This window comes from Mizuhopecten yessoensis, unplaced genomic scaffold (assembly GCF_002113885.1).
Source record: "Mizuhopecten yessoensis strain PY_sf001 unplaced genomic scaffold, ASM211388v2 scaffold8449, whole genome shotgun sequence".
In the NCBI taxonomy this organism is placed as follows: domain Eukaryota; kingdom Metazoa; phylum Mollusca; class Bivalvia; order Pectinida; family Pectinidae; genus Mizuhopecten; species Mizuhopecten yessoensis.
In genome coordinates, this window is record NW_018407553.1 from 1,086,713 (window position 1) to 1,105,211 (window position 18,499).

The window sequence follows — 18,499 nt, forward strand, 5'->3', positions numbered from 1 at the left end:
TAGTACTATATAGTTAGATACCGCACCTTCTAGGCGATTATAGAGTAGTGCTATATACTTAGATACCGCACCTTCTATGCGAGTATAGAGTAGCACTATATACTTAGATACCGCACCTTCTAGGCGATTATAAAGTAGTGCTATATACTAAGATACCGCACCTTCTATGCGAGTATAGAGTAGCACTATATACTTAGATACCGCACCTTCTAGACGATTATAGAGTAGTACTATATCCTTAGATACCGCACCTTCTAGGCGATTATAAAGTAGTACTATATACTTAGATACCGCACCTTCTATGCGAGTATAGAGTAGTACTATATACTTAGATACCGCACCTTCTAGGCGATTATAGAGTAGTACTATATACTTAGATACCGCACCTTCTAGGCGATTATAGAGTAGTACTATATACTTAGATACCGCACCTTCTAGGCGATTATAGAGTAGTACTATATACTTAGATACCGCACCTTCTAGGCGATTATAGAGTAGTACTATATACTTAGATACCGCACCTTCTAGGCGATTATAGAGTAGTACTATATACTTAGATACCGCACCTTCTAGGCGATTATAGAGTAGTACTATATACTTAGATACCGCACCTTCTAGGCGATTATAGAGTAGTACTATATACTTAGATACCGCACCTTCTAGGCGATTATAGAGTAGTACTATATACTTAGATACCGCACCTTCTAGGCGATTATAGAGTAGTACTATATACTTAGATACCGCACCTTCTAGGCGATTATAGAGTAGTACTATATACTTAGATACCGCACCTTCTAGGCGATTATAGAGTAGTACTATATACTTAGATACCGCACCTTCTAGGCGATTATAGAGTAGTACTATATACTTAGATACCGCACCTTCTAGGCGATTATAGAGTAGTACTATATACTTAGATACCGCACCTTCTAGGCGATTATAGAGTAGTACTATATACTTAGATACCGCACCTTCTAGGCGATTATAGAGTAGTACTATATACTTAGATACCGCACCTTCTAGGCGATTATAGAGTAGTACTATATACTTAGATACCGCACCTTCTAGGCGATTATAGAGTAGTACTATATACTTAGATACCGCACCTTCTAGGCGATTATAGAGTAGTACTATATACTTAGATACCGCACCTTCTAGGCGATTATAGAGTAGTACTATATACTTAGATACCGCACCTTCTAGGCGATTATAGAGTAGTACTATATACTTAGATACCGCACCTTCTAGGCGATTATAGAGTAGTACTATATACTTAGATACCGCACCTTCTAGGCGATTATAGAGTAGTACTATATACTTAGATACCGCACCTTCTAGGCGATTATAGAGTAGTACTATATACTTAGATACCGCACCTTCTAGACGATTATAGAGTAGTACTATATACTTAGATACCGCACCTTCTAGGCGATTATAGAGTAGTACTATATACTTAGATACCGCACCTTCTAGGCGATTATAGAGTAGTACTATATACTTAGATACCGCACCTTCTAGGCGATTATAGAGTAGTACTATATACTTAGATACCGCACCTTCTAGGCGATTATAGAGTAGTACTATATACTTAGATACCGCACCTTCTAGGCGATTATAGAGTAGTACTATATACTTAGATACCGCACCTTCTAGGCGATTATAGAGTAGTACTATATACTTAGATACCGCACCTTCTAGGCGATTATAGAGTAGTACTATATACTTAGATACCGCACCTTCTAGGCGATTATAGAGTAGTACTATATACTTAGATACCGCACCTTCTAGGCGATTATAGAGTAGTACTATATACTTAGATACCGCACCTTCTAGGCGATTATAGAGTAGTACTATATACTTAGATACCGCACCTTCTAGGCGATTATAGAGTAGTACTATATACTTAGATACCGCACCTTCTAGGCGATTATAGAGTAGTACTATATACTTAGATACCGCACCTTCTAGGCGATTATAGAGTAGTACTATATACTTAGATACCGCACCTTCTAGGCGATTATAGAGTAGTACTATATACTTAGATACCGCACCTTCTAGGCGATTATAGAGTAGTACTATATACTTAGATACCGCACCTTCTAGGCGATTATAGAGTAGTACTATATACTTAGATACCGCACCTTCTAGGCGATTATAGAGTAGTACTATATACTTAGATACCGCACCTTCTAGGCGATTATAGAGTAGTACTATATACTTAGATACCGCACCTTCTAGGCGATTATAGAGTAGTACTATATACTTAGATACCGCACCTTCTAGGCGATTATAGAGTAGTACTATATACTTAGATACCGCACCTTCTAGGCGATTATAGAGTAGTACTATATACTTAGATACCGCACCTTCTAGGCGATTATAGAGTAGTACTATATACTTAGATACCGCACCTTCTAGGCGATTATAGAGTAGTGCTATATACTTAGATACCGGACCTTCTAGGCGATTATAGAGTAGTGCTATATACTTAAATACCGCACCTTCTAGGAGATTATAGAGTAGTACTATATACTTAGATACCGCACCTTCTAGACGATCATAGAGTAGTACTATATACTGCGATACCGCACCTTCTAGGCGATCATGGAGTAGTACTATATACTTAAATACCGCACCTTCTAGACGTTTATAGAGTAGTGCTATATACTTAGATACTGCACCTTATAGGCGATCATAGAGTAGTACTATATACATCGATACCGCACCTTCTAGGCGATTCTAGATTAGTACTCTATACTTAGATACCGCACCTTCCATACGATTATAGAGTAGTGCTATATACTTACATACCGCACCTTCTAGACGTTTATAGAGTAGTGCTATATACTTAAATACCTAGATACCGCATCTTCTAGACGATTAAAGTGTAGGAATATATACTTAGATACTGCACCTTATAGGCGATCATAGAGTAGTACTATATACATCGATACCGCACCTTCTAGGCAATTATAGAGTAGTACTATATACTGCGATACCGCACCTTCTAGGCGATTATAGTGTAGTACTATATACTTAGATGCCGCACCTTCTAGACGATTATAGAGGAGTGCTATATACTTAGATACTACACCTTCTAGGCGATTATAGATTAGAACTATATACTTAGATACCGCGCCTTCTAGGCGATCATAGAGAAGTACTATATACTTAGATACCGCACAGTACTATATACTTAGATACTGCACCTTATAGGCGATCATAGAGTAGTACTATATACATCGATACCGCACCTTCTAGGCAATTATAGAGTAGTACTATATACATCGATACCGCACCTTCTAGGCGATCATAGAGAAGTACTATATACTTAGATACAGCACCTTCTAGGCGATTATAGTGTAGTACTATATACTTAGATACTGCACCTTCTAGGCGATCATGGAGTAGTACTATATACTTAGATACCGCGCCTTCTAGGCGATCATAGAGTAGTACTATATACATCGATACCGCACCTTCTAGGCAATTATAGAGTAGTACTATATACATCGATACCGCACCTTCTAGGCAATTATAGAGTAGTACTATATACATCGATACCGCACCTTCTAGGCAATTATAGAGTAGTACTATATCCTTAGATACCGCACCTTCTAGGCGATCATGGAGTAGTACTATATACTTAAATACCGCACCTTCTAGACGATTATAGAGGAGTGCTATATACTTAGATACCGCACAGTACTATATACTTAGATACCGCACCTTCTAGGCGATTATAGAGTAGTACTATATACTTCGATACCGCACCTTCTAGGCGATTATAAAGTAGAACTATATACTTACAACGAGTAAAGACAAGCCCGCTCATGTCACCATTGGACTGATGAGTTGACCGTTTTTAGATATGTCATGTAGTCTTTAAATGACCTTAGCTTTTAATAGGACGTGAAACAAAATAAACCTCCCCCTGACAGTGGTACCTTGGGTCTACCGTTCGCGTTTTCCTAGCGAATACTTGATTTATTCATGGAAATCGTGTTTGTTAAACTACATTCACCCTTCCCTTGATGCATTAAATAAGAAAATAAATTAACCCTTGTCCAAATAGTGGCATTTTTACATCAATACGGCGAAGGATAAATATTGTAAAGCATGTTGATTGCCTATTCTATGTTCGTGTTATACTTATCACAATGGGGCCATTAGTAGAAGATTGCATTTCTTGATCGTGCAACTGTTATCAAAATGGGATGGTGTAGTCCACTTGTAAGGTACAAACTCAGATAACTATACCGAAATTAAGATAAAACTATGCCACTATGCCTCTAATATAACCGATGACTATTGTGTATTGTATTTGTGTATACTATTGAAAGTTCTTCAATACTTTAATTTTGATTCATATTTCTACAGACACAACAATTTCAACAGGTAAAAATACTTAATCCTACATTTTGTAAGAAAAAGAGAGAACATTTTTATCAATCCTACCAACATGTTTCTAGGCCAGTGGACTATGTACCTCGGTTGTAGGGATCTATGTAGAATACCTTTTTATCGATCCTACCAACATGAGCACCCCAGCATTCCACCTCTGTGTTTCTAGGCCAGTGGACTATGTACCTCGGTTGTAGGGATCTACGTAGAATACCTTTTTATCGATCCTACCAACATGAGCACCCCAGGATTCCACCTCTGTGTTTCTAGGCCAGTGCACTATATACCTCGGTTGTAGGGATCTACGTAGAATTTTCATTTTGAATCCCCTAACTAGACTGTGTAGATTACTTTTGCCTGTTATATGTACATGTAATACGCTTAAAATTCTTTATTCCTAAGCGACAAAAAATATTTAAAACAATTACAAGGAATATGCGGAATAAGCAAGACCTTCTGGCATATACTATCTACGTTGACTGGACTATCCTTCTCGCGCAGCTCAGCAATGTCAGCGGAAATAAGGGATTTATGTCGGTTTCCATTGTTGTTATGCTAACGTTGTCAACGAAAACCTACTCAATTTCATGGGCAAATAGGCCACATCAGGTGAAGTTCCAACGTGACTAGGTTTACATATATCTTTCATTTTATTCATTTCTAAATCAACCACACGTTGTTTTAATTGGTTTTCAAAAGACATGATATATGAAAAATGTTTAATTACGTTTTATTCTACAAATAAACATTACGTATTGTTACGTGGCCAACTCCTCCCAAAAAATCACTTTAAATCTTAACTGATCTTCAGTGAATGGCTATTAAGTTCTTTTCCGGTAACATGTGTACGAACAATTGAAGTCATGGTAACGTCGAAATACTATGCTTCCAAAATAGAGTTACCGCGGTCCTATTTTATCGATGCTGTTTAGCTTTGCTACACATTCTCAAAAATATCTCTTTACTTGATATTTTTTTCTGTGGTCATGTAAATTCATAACATTAAAAATTATAGAAACTGAAGCTTCTTTCAAATTTTCAGTCTTTTCTTCTCTCCACCCAAACCGGAAGTATATAGTAACTACCAAACCAGACGGAAATCCGGATATGTTTGGGCTATTGTGATTCTCTTTTTACACGATTTAGAGGGATCAGGCAAAGTATATCATGTCGGAAAATAAAATTGGAATTTAATCACCAATATACTTAACTTTTATAATAACAGATAATAACAGTTACATTTGATAAACAATACATCTTCAAAAATGAAGTCCCTCTACTGGGCCTCACTCTTACCGCAACATTACGCTGAGGCCATAGACGGGCAATTAAATGCAACAGTACTAAAGGCAATTGTGTTTTCTCTTGAACTGCATAATTCAGTCGAATGCTTTTCTTTACTTATTATTAATTTTACATTTATCGCTATAAAAGGAATAAATAGACACTATTTTAAACAATGTTATTTAGAAAATAAAATTGAAAAAAACAGCATTTAGACGCTTCTCTCGTTTCAGGCAATGCCTGTTTTCAAAATGAATGATTTTGCCCAGCAACAGATTCAAGTATATTATAAAATAAAACAATTACAGGTACATTTTGTTTGTATTAAAATGGGTAATGTTATGATTCAAAAATTATAGTGTACTATCGAAAAAAATGTACGAGCTGCGCTCTCTCCAGGCCATGCCTGAGTCATATTATTGGCAGTTCATTTTCTATATGTCTAAATGCGTTATAAATAATTCAGCTTGGGTTTATATCAATAGATAATGACAGGGTGGGAAACACGTCCTTGGACTGATAATTAGCAACATAGGGAAGTATGTGTGGACATAAATACATACTTATTCCACAAATACTCTACGTAATTTGTCAGTTTCTTCACCCTCTGGGGCGTCTACCAATTTCTCCCAACATGTCCGCGTTGATATCGACTTCGCTAACTCTGCTCATTACCAAGTGAAATCATTGTAGGCATTTCCATTTTGATGAAGAAAATTATATTATTTTTGCCTGTTTTGAATATTTTCACTCCCTTGAGGGACAAGTACATAGGAGCGAAAACGGGTAACGAACTATAACAACGCACGGCCGCAAAAACAAGTGGAGGATAATTATAAGCGCTTCCACGAATGGACTAATGGATGTTCCGATCTAGGTCACAATAACGCTTGAACACTTAATGCTGAGCGGGTACGTTTATACAAAATGTGCGCTAGCCCACTTAATTCCCGTTTGGGCACTCCAAGCAATATCTTATTTCATTTTCATACGACAATTCATTTTTGTCTAGGGATTTACGAAACAAAAGGCCTGATGCTACTTGTTTGTTCGGTAACGTGTATAACAATTCAATGTGCAGTGGATTAAACCTACTTCAGTCGACAATTGTACCAATCTGTGTCTGCCGGTTTGGTTTAAACCACATCATTCTAATTAAACAGCATTTTCTGAGAGTTGCTGACAAAAGCCTTTAAATATGGACCAGGAATAACTTACGGGTGTCCTTTTTATTTATCATATAACGGTACAGTACACTGTACCATTGCACAAGCTTAATGTATATGGTGTGTCCCTATCCTGCAGTTTTGCAATCGTTTTTTTTTTCTTTTACCTCTCTGAGAGGTCGCAGGCTTCACGTTTCGGAAATGTCTTGGCAGATTTTTAGCCAACTAATTTTGGTGTCCTCTTATTTTTCAGTTTCAGTGAAATACATGTAGCACTAATTCTGCTCTATCGATCGTAAGGAGGCACATGTACCAACATACCCTACCTCCAGCTCACATACACGCATGCGAGCATACATAACCAGCATGGGGGCACGTCCTTAAATGACATTGGCTGTTGATGGGACTTTAAACCAAATTAAACCAAAGCAAAAGCAAACCTCTTAGGACGATCTTGAATATAAATGATTATCCAAAATGTCTCAAGTACTCATCAGCCATCATGTATGCTGATGCTACTTCACAGGATGTGAGCTGTGAGACTGATGCTTCATCCCTGGATGTGAGCTGTGAGACTGATGCTACTTCCCTGGATGTGAGCTGTGAGACTGATGCTACTTCCCTGGATGTGAGCTGTGAGACTGATGCTACTTCCCTGGATATGAGCTGTGAGACTGAAGCTACTTCCCTGGATGTGAGCTGTGAGACTGATGCTACATCCATGGATGTGAGCTGTGAGACAGATGCTACATCCCTGGATGTGAGCTGTGAGACTGATGCTACATGTACTTCACTTGATGTGAGTTGTGAGACTGATGCTACATCCCTGGATGTGAGCTGTGAGACTGATGCTACATCCCTGGATATGAGCTGTGAGACTGATGCTAAATGTACTTCCCTGGATGTGAGCTGTGAGAATGATGCTACTTCCCTGGATGTGAGCTGTGAGACTGATGCTACTTCCCTGGGTGTAAGCTGTGAGACTGATGCTACTTCCCTCGATGTGAGCTGTGAGACTGATGCTACTTACCTGGATGTGAGCTGTGAGACTGATGCTACTTCCCTGGATGTGAGCTGTGAGACTGATGCTACATCCCTGGATATGAGCTGTGAGACTGATGTTACATGTACTTCCCTGGATGTAAGCTGTGAGACTGATGCTACTTCCCTGGATGTGAGCTGTGAGACTGCTGCTACTTCCCTGGATGTGAGCTGTGAGACTGCTGCTACTTCCCTGGATGTGAGCTGTGAGACTGATTCTACTTCCCTGGATGTGAGCTGTGAGACTGATTCTACTTCCCTGGATGTGAGCTGTGAGACTGATGTTGCATCCCTGGATGTGAGCTGTGAGACTGATGCTACTTCCCTGGACGTGAGCTGTGAGACTGATGCTACTTCCCTGGACGTGAGCTGTGAGACTGATGCTACATGTTCTTCCCTGGATGTGAGCTGTGAGTCTGATGCTACTTGCCTGGATGTGAGCTGTGAGACTGATGCTAAATCCCTGGATGTGAGCTGTGAGACCGATGCTACTTCCCTGGATGTGAGCTGTGAGACTGATGTTGCATCCCTGGATGTGAGCTGTGAGACTGATGCTGCTTCCCTGGATGTGAGCTGTGAGACTGATGCTACATGTTCTTCCCTGGATGTGAGCTGTGAGACTGATGCTGCTTCCCTGGATGTGAGCTGTGAGACTGATGCTCCTTCCCTGGATGTGAGCTGTGAGACTGATGCGACTTCCCTGGATGTGAGCTGTGAGACTGATGTTGCATCCCTGGATGTGAGCTGTGAGACTGATGCTGCATCCCTGGATGTGAGCTGTGAGACTGATGCTACCTCCCTGGATGTGAGCTGTGAGACTGATGCTACATCCCTGGATATGAGCTGTGAGACTGATGTTACACGTACTTCCCTGGATGTAAGCTGTGAGACTGATGCTTCTTCCCTGGATGTGAGCTGTGAGACTGATGCTCCTTCCCTGGATGTGAGCTGTGAGACTGATGCGACTTCCCTGGATGTGAGCTGTGAGACTGATGTTGCATCCCTGGATGTGAGCTGTGAGACTGATGCTGCATCCCTGGATGTGAGCTGTGAGACTGATGCTACATCCCTGAAAGTGAGCTGTGAGACTGATGCTACATGTACTTCCCTGGATGTGAGCTGTAAGACTGATGCTACATCCCTGAACGTGAGCTGTGAGACTGGTGCTACATCCCTGGATATGAACTGTGAGACTGACGCTAAATGTACTTCCCTGGATGTAAGCTGTGAGACTGATGCTTCATCCCTGGATGTGAGCTTTGAGACTGATGCTGCATCCCTGGATGTGAGCTGTGAGACTGATGCTACATCCCTGGATGTGAACTGTGAGACTGATGCTAAATGTACTTCCCTGGATGTGAGCTGTGTGACTGATGAAGTGTTAGAAGAAGAAACAAGATGTAGAGTGCACTGTTAAATTGACAAAAGACCAACAAATGTAGCCTGAATCTGACAACAGACTCAAATGTAAGGTGGTAGGATCTGTTCAAAAACTCGATTAATGTATAGATCTTTTAATCAAGATTACTGATTGCGCTATTGAAACTTTGAGTTTCGCCAAACAAAAGCTTTTTTATAGACAATATATCGACGAGAAATAAATCGTGTTCTTCTTAGACTTTTCGTAGACTTGGACCATTCATGTCTTATGACCTCAAGGTATACAACAGTACTTATTCCCCATTTTTTCTACTGTTTGCGGTGTTGAGTATAATCCAGGTAATAAAGTTAGTATTGATTTATCATAAAAGAGCTGCTGAAATGTTAAAAATACCATAATCCCTACGTGTACACTTAAAAAACGCTTAAATGGATGCCTGTGTCTAATTCTTATGATTTTAGAAAAGCAGTTTTGACGAATAAAATTTTAAAATGTGACATTCCTGATGTTTTACGCAATATGTTTAATTCGTTTATCAATAAAATTGATCAATAATTTCCTTTAAAAATATACTGGAAAAAAATTATTATTGGACTTCAAGAAGCTGTAATGGAATACAGACAGGACTGTACTTTTAATATCTTACCAAACATTTTAAAATCAATTACCTTAACAACATAATCAGACAGAACTGGGTGACCAAAAGAAACTAAAATGACTGCATCGATACGAACAGGAAGTGGTCCTAACCGGATGTTGCTCATACCGGGTTTTTTTCACGCATGTGCCAGCAAATAGTACATCCATGGCTAGATCGAAACAGAACACTTTCACAATAACCCTGAAATCATCATTACGGAAATAACACTGGTCTTTGAAATGAAAGCACACTTTGAATTAAACCCTGACATAGAAAATTTACGTGATAACTTGCTAGTTTGAGACAGCTCTGTTGTTTCTGATGTATATTTTTATGACTAGGCAAAATTAAGACATACATTTATTTTCCTTATTGACGTTAATTTAAGCCCAGCCTGGTCCATAGCACGTGTTTAATTAATACTACGAGTCAGATTTGCCAATAGACAGCCAAGGTTTGATAACATTCAAAATACTTGGCAGCAAAATTGAAAATATCAAGATTTTTTCTCCGAGTGCACGGTTTTCCGAATCACTACACGGATTGTTTGAACCAACTTCAAACGAGCATTGCGTGAACCCAACATTATTCTAGTTGCGCAATTGTGTTGGTGTTTTTGTCTAAATTCGGTATACCTGTAGACATATCCCACATAAGGTGAAGTCATCGTACTAAAGTCGAGGGCTTATGTTGGTGGCCTCGCAACGCGTGCTGTCTGCTAACTGATCACACCCGCTGGTTCAAAGTAAGGCCAGACAGGCAGTGCACATAACTATTCACCTGCATAGTCTTCAAAGTAAATCAGTGTGCGTTTAAATCGTTATACAGACGGTACATTAGATAAGACATATCTGTGTGATTAAAACCAAACAGGCGCCGAATAGGACTTTTTGTGATCTTTTCCCCCTTGGTGCATTCAGCCTAATTGTGAAGTACGCTAGAATCAACGTATGTACATATCGATTTAAAATACCATTCTCTCTTATATTTGTACACGATTGAGTTTTAAATCAATTAATCACTGCAATGAATTAATTGTTTTGAAATCTGATAACCTTATGTTTTTTTTTTATAAAATCAAGGATCATTTCTTCAATTCTTTTATTTTTTAATGTCATTCATAATTAATCAAGTCACTATTATCTACCGACGGTTGTGTTTTGTGTTCTACTTTATTATATATACGTGTAGCAGTGCGTTCCTTCGCCTTGAGGAGCGAATTGCGAATCTAATTTATGAGTTTGGTGCCAAACCGTCCCCGATATTAACAGATCTCAGGCCAGAGGTGATAAAAACCAAACGAAAGCGGATAGAAAACCCGCAGACTATGTTTAATGGTTTTATTTGATTTGGATTTTAACATCCGGGAAATATCTAAAGTCATACGATGACGAGTGCCTTCAGAGGCACGGCCGAAAAGGTAGGAAGGAGAGAAAAGGGATAGAAATATATAGATCACGGGGGACAGGACTTGTCACTGTCCCGTTGGCAGAAAGCAGTGTTTGATTGGTTTAAGGGTATGGAACATGACACATCTATAAAGTTGTGAAAGGCTTATCTAAATGTACACCAACATGGGCAAATGTCCGTGTATGTATTGTTGCTATTTATGGAGTATAATGTTTGTTGCGTTAACACACTCGCAGTGACTGGCACGACGTGGCTCTTATTTAACCTTTAAGAGGTTTTATAAGGATGACACCCCGCGTGGAAATGTGCTGCAATTTTAAAGATAGGGTATCGGTATCTGCAAAATATGTAAACGATGCTCAAGACATGTATGTTTCATTAGATTTGAACAACGTCAATTGTCTGGCGCTACTTTATTCTGCAACTTATGACATATTCATGCAACCACTATCGAATCAAATAATAATATACTGTACCAAAATGAAATCAATTCTGAAACTTCGATGGCGGTTTATAAGTCATGAGTTGGTCCTAACAATCCGCTGACAGGGTTTGTAACATAAGGTGAGGGAAATACAGCAGTGTTTCTACAAGGTACATAGATAGAAGAGAAAGAAAGCCTCATTAATCGTGAAATATGTCATTATAGCACAGCAGCTTCGTGTAAGGCAGCGGTCCAAGTAGACCACGATACACAGTGTCTTATTAACACACTCAAAGGGACCCACGACCTTCAGGCTAGGGGTCGTCTAGCACAATCCATATTTTGGCAAGGTGTTTTAACGTTTAGAGTTATTTGAGAATCAATATTCCCAGTTTCGTAAGTTCATATTGCGTTCTATTAACATAGATAAAAAACCGGAATAAACAGTCCGCAAACCCCCCACGGTTTTTAGTGAATTCAATTATACAAGATCTTTTGTCTGAAATTGGAATGAAAATTACAAAACAATCCCATCCTCTGTGTTTTCAGATTTATGGTGCATACACGTACATGTATCAATAAGATAGTCATACTGGCGACGCCAAAATCAACATCCAAATCATTTACAAATCATCAACTGTTTTTCGTTACGTAAAAAGAAAAATCCCAATGCTAGAACGATTTTTTAAATAATCAAAAATGTGTCGTTTACATCACATTCTTATATCTCCGTATCAAGCTGTGATATAGAATTGTTTTTCCCCAACATTAACGTAGTCATCTAAACCAAATGCAAATAATAGTTTTATCATCATTTCATGAAGCGAGCTAGATTAAAACGTCTATACAGTCGATTTAAATTTGAAAAGTTTTTCAACATTTATGCAAAAGTATGTTTCCAATGAATTTCATTAGTTTCCGAACCACGTAAGCATGATATTACACTCTACAAACCGGATTCTCGTAATCCGGATAAACAAACTTCATGTAACGCAGTCTGGATCAACAAGCTGAAAAGGTAGCACTATACATGTGTTGGGGTCAAAGGGGTTAAACTGTACATAGTCCGGATTAACGAAGTTTAACTTTACACAGTCCGGATAACGAGGTTAAACTTAACACAGTCCGGATAACAAGGTTAAACTTAACACACTCCGGATAACGAGGTTAAACTTCACACAGTCCGGACAACGAGGCTTAACTTAACACAATCCGAACAACGATGTTTAACTTTACACAGTCCGGACAACGAAGTTAAACTTAACACAATCTGAACAACGAGGTTAAGCTTTACACAGTCCGGGCAACGAGGTTTAACTTAACACTATCTGGACAACGAAGTTAAACTTAACACAATCTGAACAACGAGGTTAAACTTTACACAGTCCGGACAACGAGGCTTAACTTTACACAGTCCGGACAACGAAGTTAAACTTAACACAGTCCGGACAACGAGGCTTAACTTAACATAGTCCGGACAACGAGGCTTAACTTTACACAGTCCGGACAACGAGGTTTAACTTTACACAGTCCGGACAACGAAATTATACTTTACACAGTCCGGACAACGAGATTTAACTTTACACAGTCCGGACAACGAAGTTAAACTTAACACAGTCCGGACAACGAGGTTTAACTTTACACAGACCGGACAACGAAGTTAAACTTAACACAGTCCGGACAACGAGGCTTATCTTTACATAGTCCGGACAACGAGGCTTAACTTAACATAGTCCGGACAACGAGGCTTAACTTTACATAGTCCGACAACGAGGCTTAACTTTCCACAGTCCGGACAACGAAGTTAAACTTTACACAGTCCGGACAACGAGGTTTAACTTTACACAGTCCGGGCAACGAAGTTAAACTTAACACAATCTGGACAACGAAGTTAAACTTAACACAATCTGAACAACGAGGTTAAAACGAGGCTTAACTTAACATAGTCCGGACAACGAGGCTTAACTTTACACAATCTGAACAACGAGGTTAAACTTTACACAGTCCGGACAACGAGGTTTAACTTTACACAGTCCGGACAACGAGGCTTAACTTTACACAGTCCGGACAACGAGGTTTAACTTAACACAGTCCGGAAAACGAGGCTTAACTTTACAAAGTCCGGACAACGAGGCTTAACTTTACACAATCTGAACAACGAAGTTAAACTTTACACAGTCCTGACAACGAGGTTAAACTTTACACAATCCGGAAAACGAGGTTTGACTTAACACAGTCCGGATAACGAGGTTTAACTTCACACAGTCCGGGCAACGAGGTTTCACTTTACACAATCCGGACAACGAGGCTTAACTTTACACAGTCCGGATAACGAGGTTTAACTTTACACAGTCCGGACAACGAGGCTTAACTTTACACAATCTGAACAACGAGGTTAAACTTAACACAATCTGAACAACGAGGTTTAACTTTACACAGTCCGAACAACGAAGTTAAACTTAACACAATCCGAACAACGAAGTTAAACTTTACATAGACCGGACAACGAGGTTTAACTTTACTTAGTCCGGACAACGAAACTAAACTTAACACAGTCCGGACAACGAGGCTTAACTTTACACAGTCCGGACAACGAAGCTTAACTTTACACTGTCCGGACAACGAGACTTAACTTTACACAGTCCGGACAACGAAGTTAAACTTAACACAGTCCGGACAACGAGGCTTAACATAACACAATCAGAACAACGATGTTTAACTTAACACAGTCCGGACAACGAGGCTTAACTTTACACAGCCCGGACAACGTGGTTTAACTTTACACAGTCCGGTGAACAAGGTTAAACTTAACACAATCTGAACAACGAGGTTAAACTTTACACAGTCCGGGCAACGATGTTTAACTTAACACAATCCGAACAACGATGTTTAACTTAACACAATCCGAACAACGATGTTTAACTTTACACAGTCCGAACAACGAGGTTTAACTTAACACAATCCGAACACCGAGACTTAACTTAACACAATCCGAACAACGAGGTGTAACTTTACACAGTCCGGACAACTAAGTTAAACTAATAACACAATCTGAACAACGAGGTTAAACTTTACACAGTCCGGGCAACGAGGTTTAACTTAGCACAATCTGAACAACGATGTTTAACTTTACACAGTCTGAACAACGAGGTTTAACTTAACACAATCCGAACAACGAGGCTTAACTTAACACAATCCGAACAACGAGGTGTAATTTTACACAGTCCGGACAACGAAATTTAACTTTACAAAGTCCGGACAACGAAGTTAAACTTAACACCATCTGGACAACGAAGTTAAACTAAACACAATCCGGACAACGAGGCTTAACTTAACACAATCCGGACAACGAGGCTTAACTTTACACAATCCGGATAACGTGGCTTAACTTTACACAGTCCGGACAACGAGGCTTAACTTAACGAACAACGAAGTTTAACTTTACAAAGTCCGGACAACGAGGCTTAACTTTACACAATCCGGATAACGAGGCTTAACTTTACACAGTCCGGACAACGAGGCTTAACTTAACGAACAACGAAGTTTAACTTTACAAAGTCCGGACAACGAGGCTTAACTTTACACAATCCGGATAACGAGGTTTAACTTTACACAGTCCGGACAACGAGGCTTAACTTAACGAACAACGAAGTTTAACTTTACAAAGTCCGGACAACGAGGCTTAACTTTACACAATCTGAACAACGAGGTTTAACTTTACACAGTCCGGGTAACGAGGCTTAACTTTACACAGTCCGAACAACGAAGTTAACCTTAACACAATCCGAACAACGAAGTTTAACTTTACAAAGTCAGGACAACGAGGCTTAACTTTACACAATCTGAAAAACTAGGTTTAACTTTACACAGTCCGGGTAACGAGGCTTAACTTTACACAGTCCGGACAACGAAGTTAAACTTAACACAATCCGAACAACGAAGTTTAACTTTACAAAGTCTGGACAACGAGGCTTAACTTTACACAATCTGAAAAACTAGGTTTAACTTTACACAGTCCGGGTAACGAGGCTTAACTTTACACAGTCCGAACAACGAAGTTAACCTTAACACAATCCGAACAACGAAGTTTAACTTTACAAAGTCTGGACAACGAGGCTTAACTTTACACAATCTGAACAACGAGGTTTAACTTTACACAGTCCGAACAACGAAGTTAAACTTAACACAATCCGAACAACGAAGTTTAACTTTACAAAGTCCGGACAACGAGGCTTAACTTTACACAATCCGGATAACGTGGCTTAACTTTACACAGTCCGGACAACGAGGCTTAACTTAACACAGTACGAACAACGAGGCTAAACTTTACAAAGTCCGGACAACGAGGCTTAACTTTACACAATCTGAACAACGAGGTTTAACTTTACACAGTCCGGGTAACGAGGCTTAACTTTACACAGTCCGAACAACGAAGTTAAACTTAACACAATCCGAACAACGAAGTTTAACTTTACAAAGTCCGGACAACGAGGCTTAACTTTACACAATCTGAACAACGAGGTTTAACTTTACACAGTCCGGATAACGAGGTTAAACTTAACACAATCCAAACAACGAGACTTAACTTAACACAATCCGAACAACGAGGTTTAACTTTACACAGTCCGGATAACGAAGTTAAACTTAACACAATCTGAACAACGAAGTTAAACTTTACACAGTCCTGACAACGAGGTTAAACTTTACACAATCCGGAAAACGAGGTTTGACTTAACACAGTCCGAATAACGAGGTTTGACTTTACACAGTCCGGGCAACGAGGTTTAACTTTACACAATCCGGACAACGAGGCTTAACTTAACACAGTCCGGATAACGAGGTTTAACTTAACACAGTCCGGACAACGAGGCTTAACTTTACACAATCTGAACAACGAGGTTAAACTTAACACAATCTGAACAACGAGGTTTAACTTTACACAGTCCGGACAACGAAGTTAAACTTTACACAGACCGGACAACGAGGTTTAACTTTACTTAGTCCGGACAACGAAGTTAAACTTAACACAGTCCGGACAACGAGGCTTAACTTTACACAGTCCGGACAACGAAGCTTAACTTTACACTGTCCGGACAACGAGACTTAACTTTACACAGTCCGGACAACGACGTTAAACTTAACATAGTCCGGACAACGAGGCTTATCATAACACAATCCGAACAACGATGTTTAACTTAACACAGTCCGGAAAACGAGGCTTAACTTTACACAGTCCGGACAATGTGGTTTAACTTTACAAAGTCCGGCCAACAAGGTTAAACTTAACACAATCTGAACAACGAGGTTTGACTTTACACAGTCCGGACAACGAGGCTTAACTTAACACAGTCCGGACAACGAGGCTTAACTTTACACAGTCCGGACAACGAAGTTAAACTAATAACACAATCTGAACAACGAGGCTTAACTTTACACAGTCCGGGCAACGAGGTGAAACTTAACACAATCCGAACGACGATGTTTAACTTTACACAGTCCGAACAACGAGGTTTAACTTAACACAATCCGAACAACAAGGCTTAACTTAACACAATCCGAACAACTAGGTTTAACTTTACACAGTCCGGACAACGAGGTTTAACTTAACACAATCCGAACAACGAGGCTTAACTTAACACAATCCGAACAACGAAGTTAAACTTAACACAGTCCGGACAACGAAGTTAAACTAATAACACAATCTGAACAACGAGGTTAAACTTTACACAGTCCGGGCAACGAGGTTTAACTTAACACAATCCGAACAACGATGTTTAACTTTACACAGTCTGAACAACGAGGTTTAACTTAACACAATCCGAACAACAAGGCTTAACTTAACACAATCCGAACAACGAGGTGTAACTTTACACAGTCCGGACAACGAAATTTAACTATACAAAGTCAGGACAACGAAGTTAAACTTAACACAATCTGGACAACGAAGTTAAACTTAACACAATCCGGACAACGAGGATTAACTTAACACAATCCGGACAACAAGGCTTAACTTTACACAATCCGGATAACGTGGCTTAACTTTACAAAGTCCGGACAACGAGGCTTAACTTAACACAGTCCGGACAACGAGGCTTAACTTTACACGGTCCGGATAACGTGGCTTAACTTTACACAGTCCGGACAACGCAGTTAAACTTAACACAATCTGGACAACGAAGTTAAACTTAACACAATCCGGACAACGAGGCTTAACCTAAAACAATCCGGACAACGAGGCTTAACGTTACACAGTCCGGATAACGTGGCTTAACTTTACACAGTCCGGACAACGAGGCTTAACTTAACACAATCCGAACAACGAGGTGTAACTTTACACAGTACGGACAACGAAGTTAAACTTAACACAATCCGGACAACGAGGCTTAACTTTACACAGTCCGGACAACGAAGTTAAACTTAACACAATCTGAACAACGAAGTTAAACTAAACACAATCCGGACAACGAGGCTTAACCTAAAACAATCCGGACAACGAGGCTTAACTTTACACAGTCCGGATAACGTGGCTTAACTTTACACAGTCCGGACAACGAGGCTTAACTTAACACAGTCCGAACAACGATGTTTAACTTTACACAGTCCGAACAACGAGGTTAAACTTTACACAGTCCGAACAACGAGGCTTAACTCAACACAGTCCGGACAATGAAGTTAAACTTAACACAGTCCGGACAACGAGGTTTGACTTTACACAGTCCAGACAACGAAGTTAAACTTAACACAGTCCG

At 39.6% G+C, this 18,499-nt stretch overlaps 1 protein-coding gene across 1 annotated transcript; it reads left to right on the top strand.

The window, feature by feature from the left end:
- The first annotated feature begins 7,356 nt into the window (after positions 1-7,356).
- LOC110455989 (G surface protein, allelic form 156-like) lies at positions 7,357-9,312 on the top strand. Its single transcript, XM_021506487.1, has one exon. The coding sequence runs from the start codon at positions 7,357-7,359 to the stop codon at positions 9,310-9,312; it is 1,956 nt and encodes a 651-aa protein (XP_021362162.1).
- Positions 9,313-18,499: the final 9,187 nt, after the last annotated feature.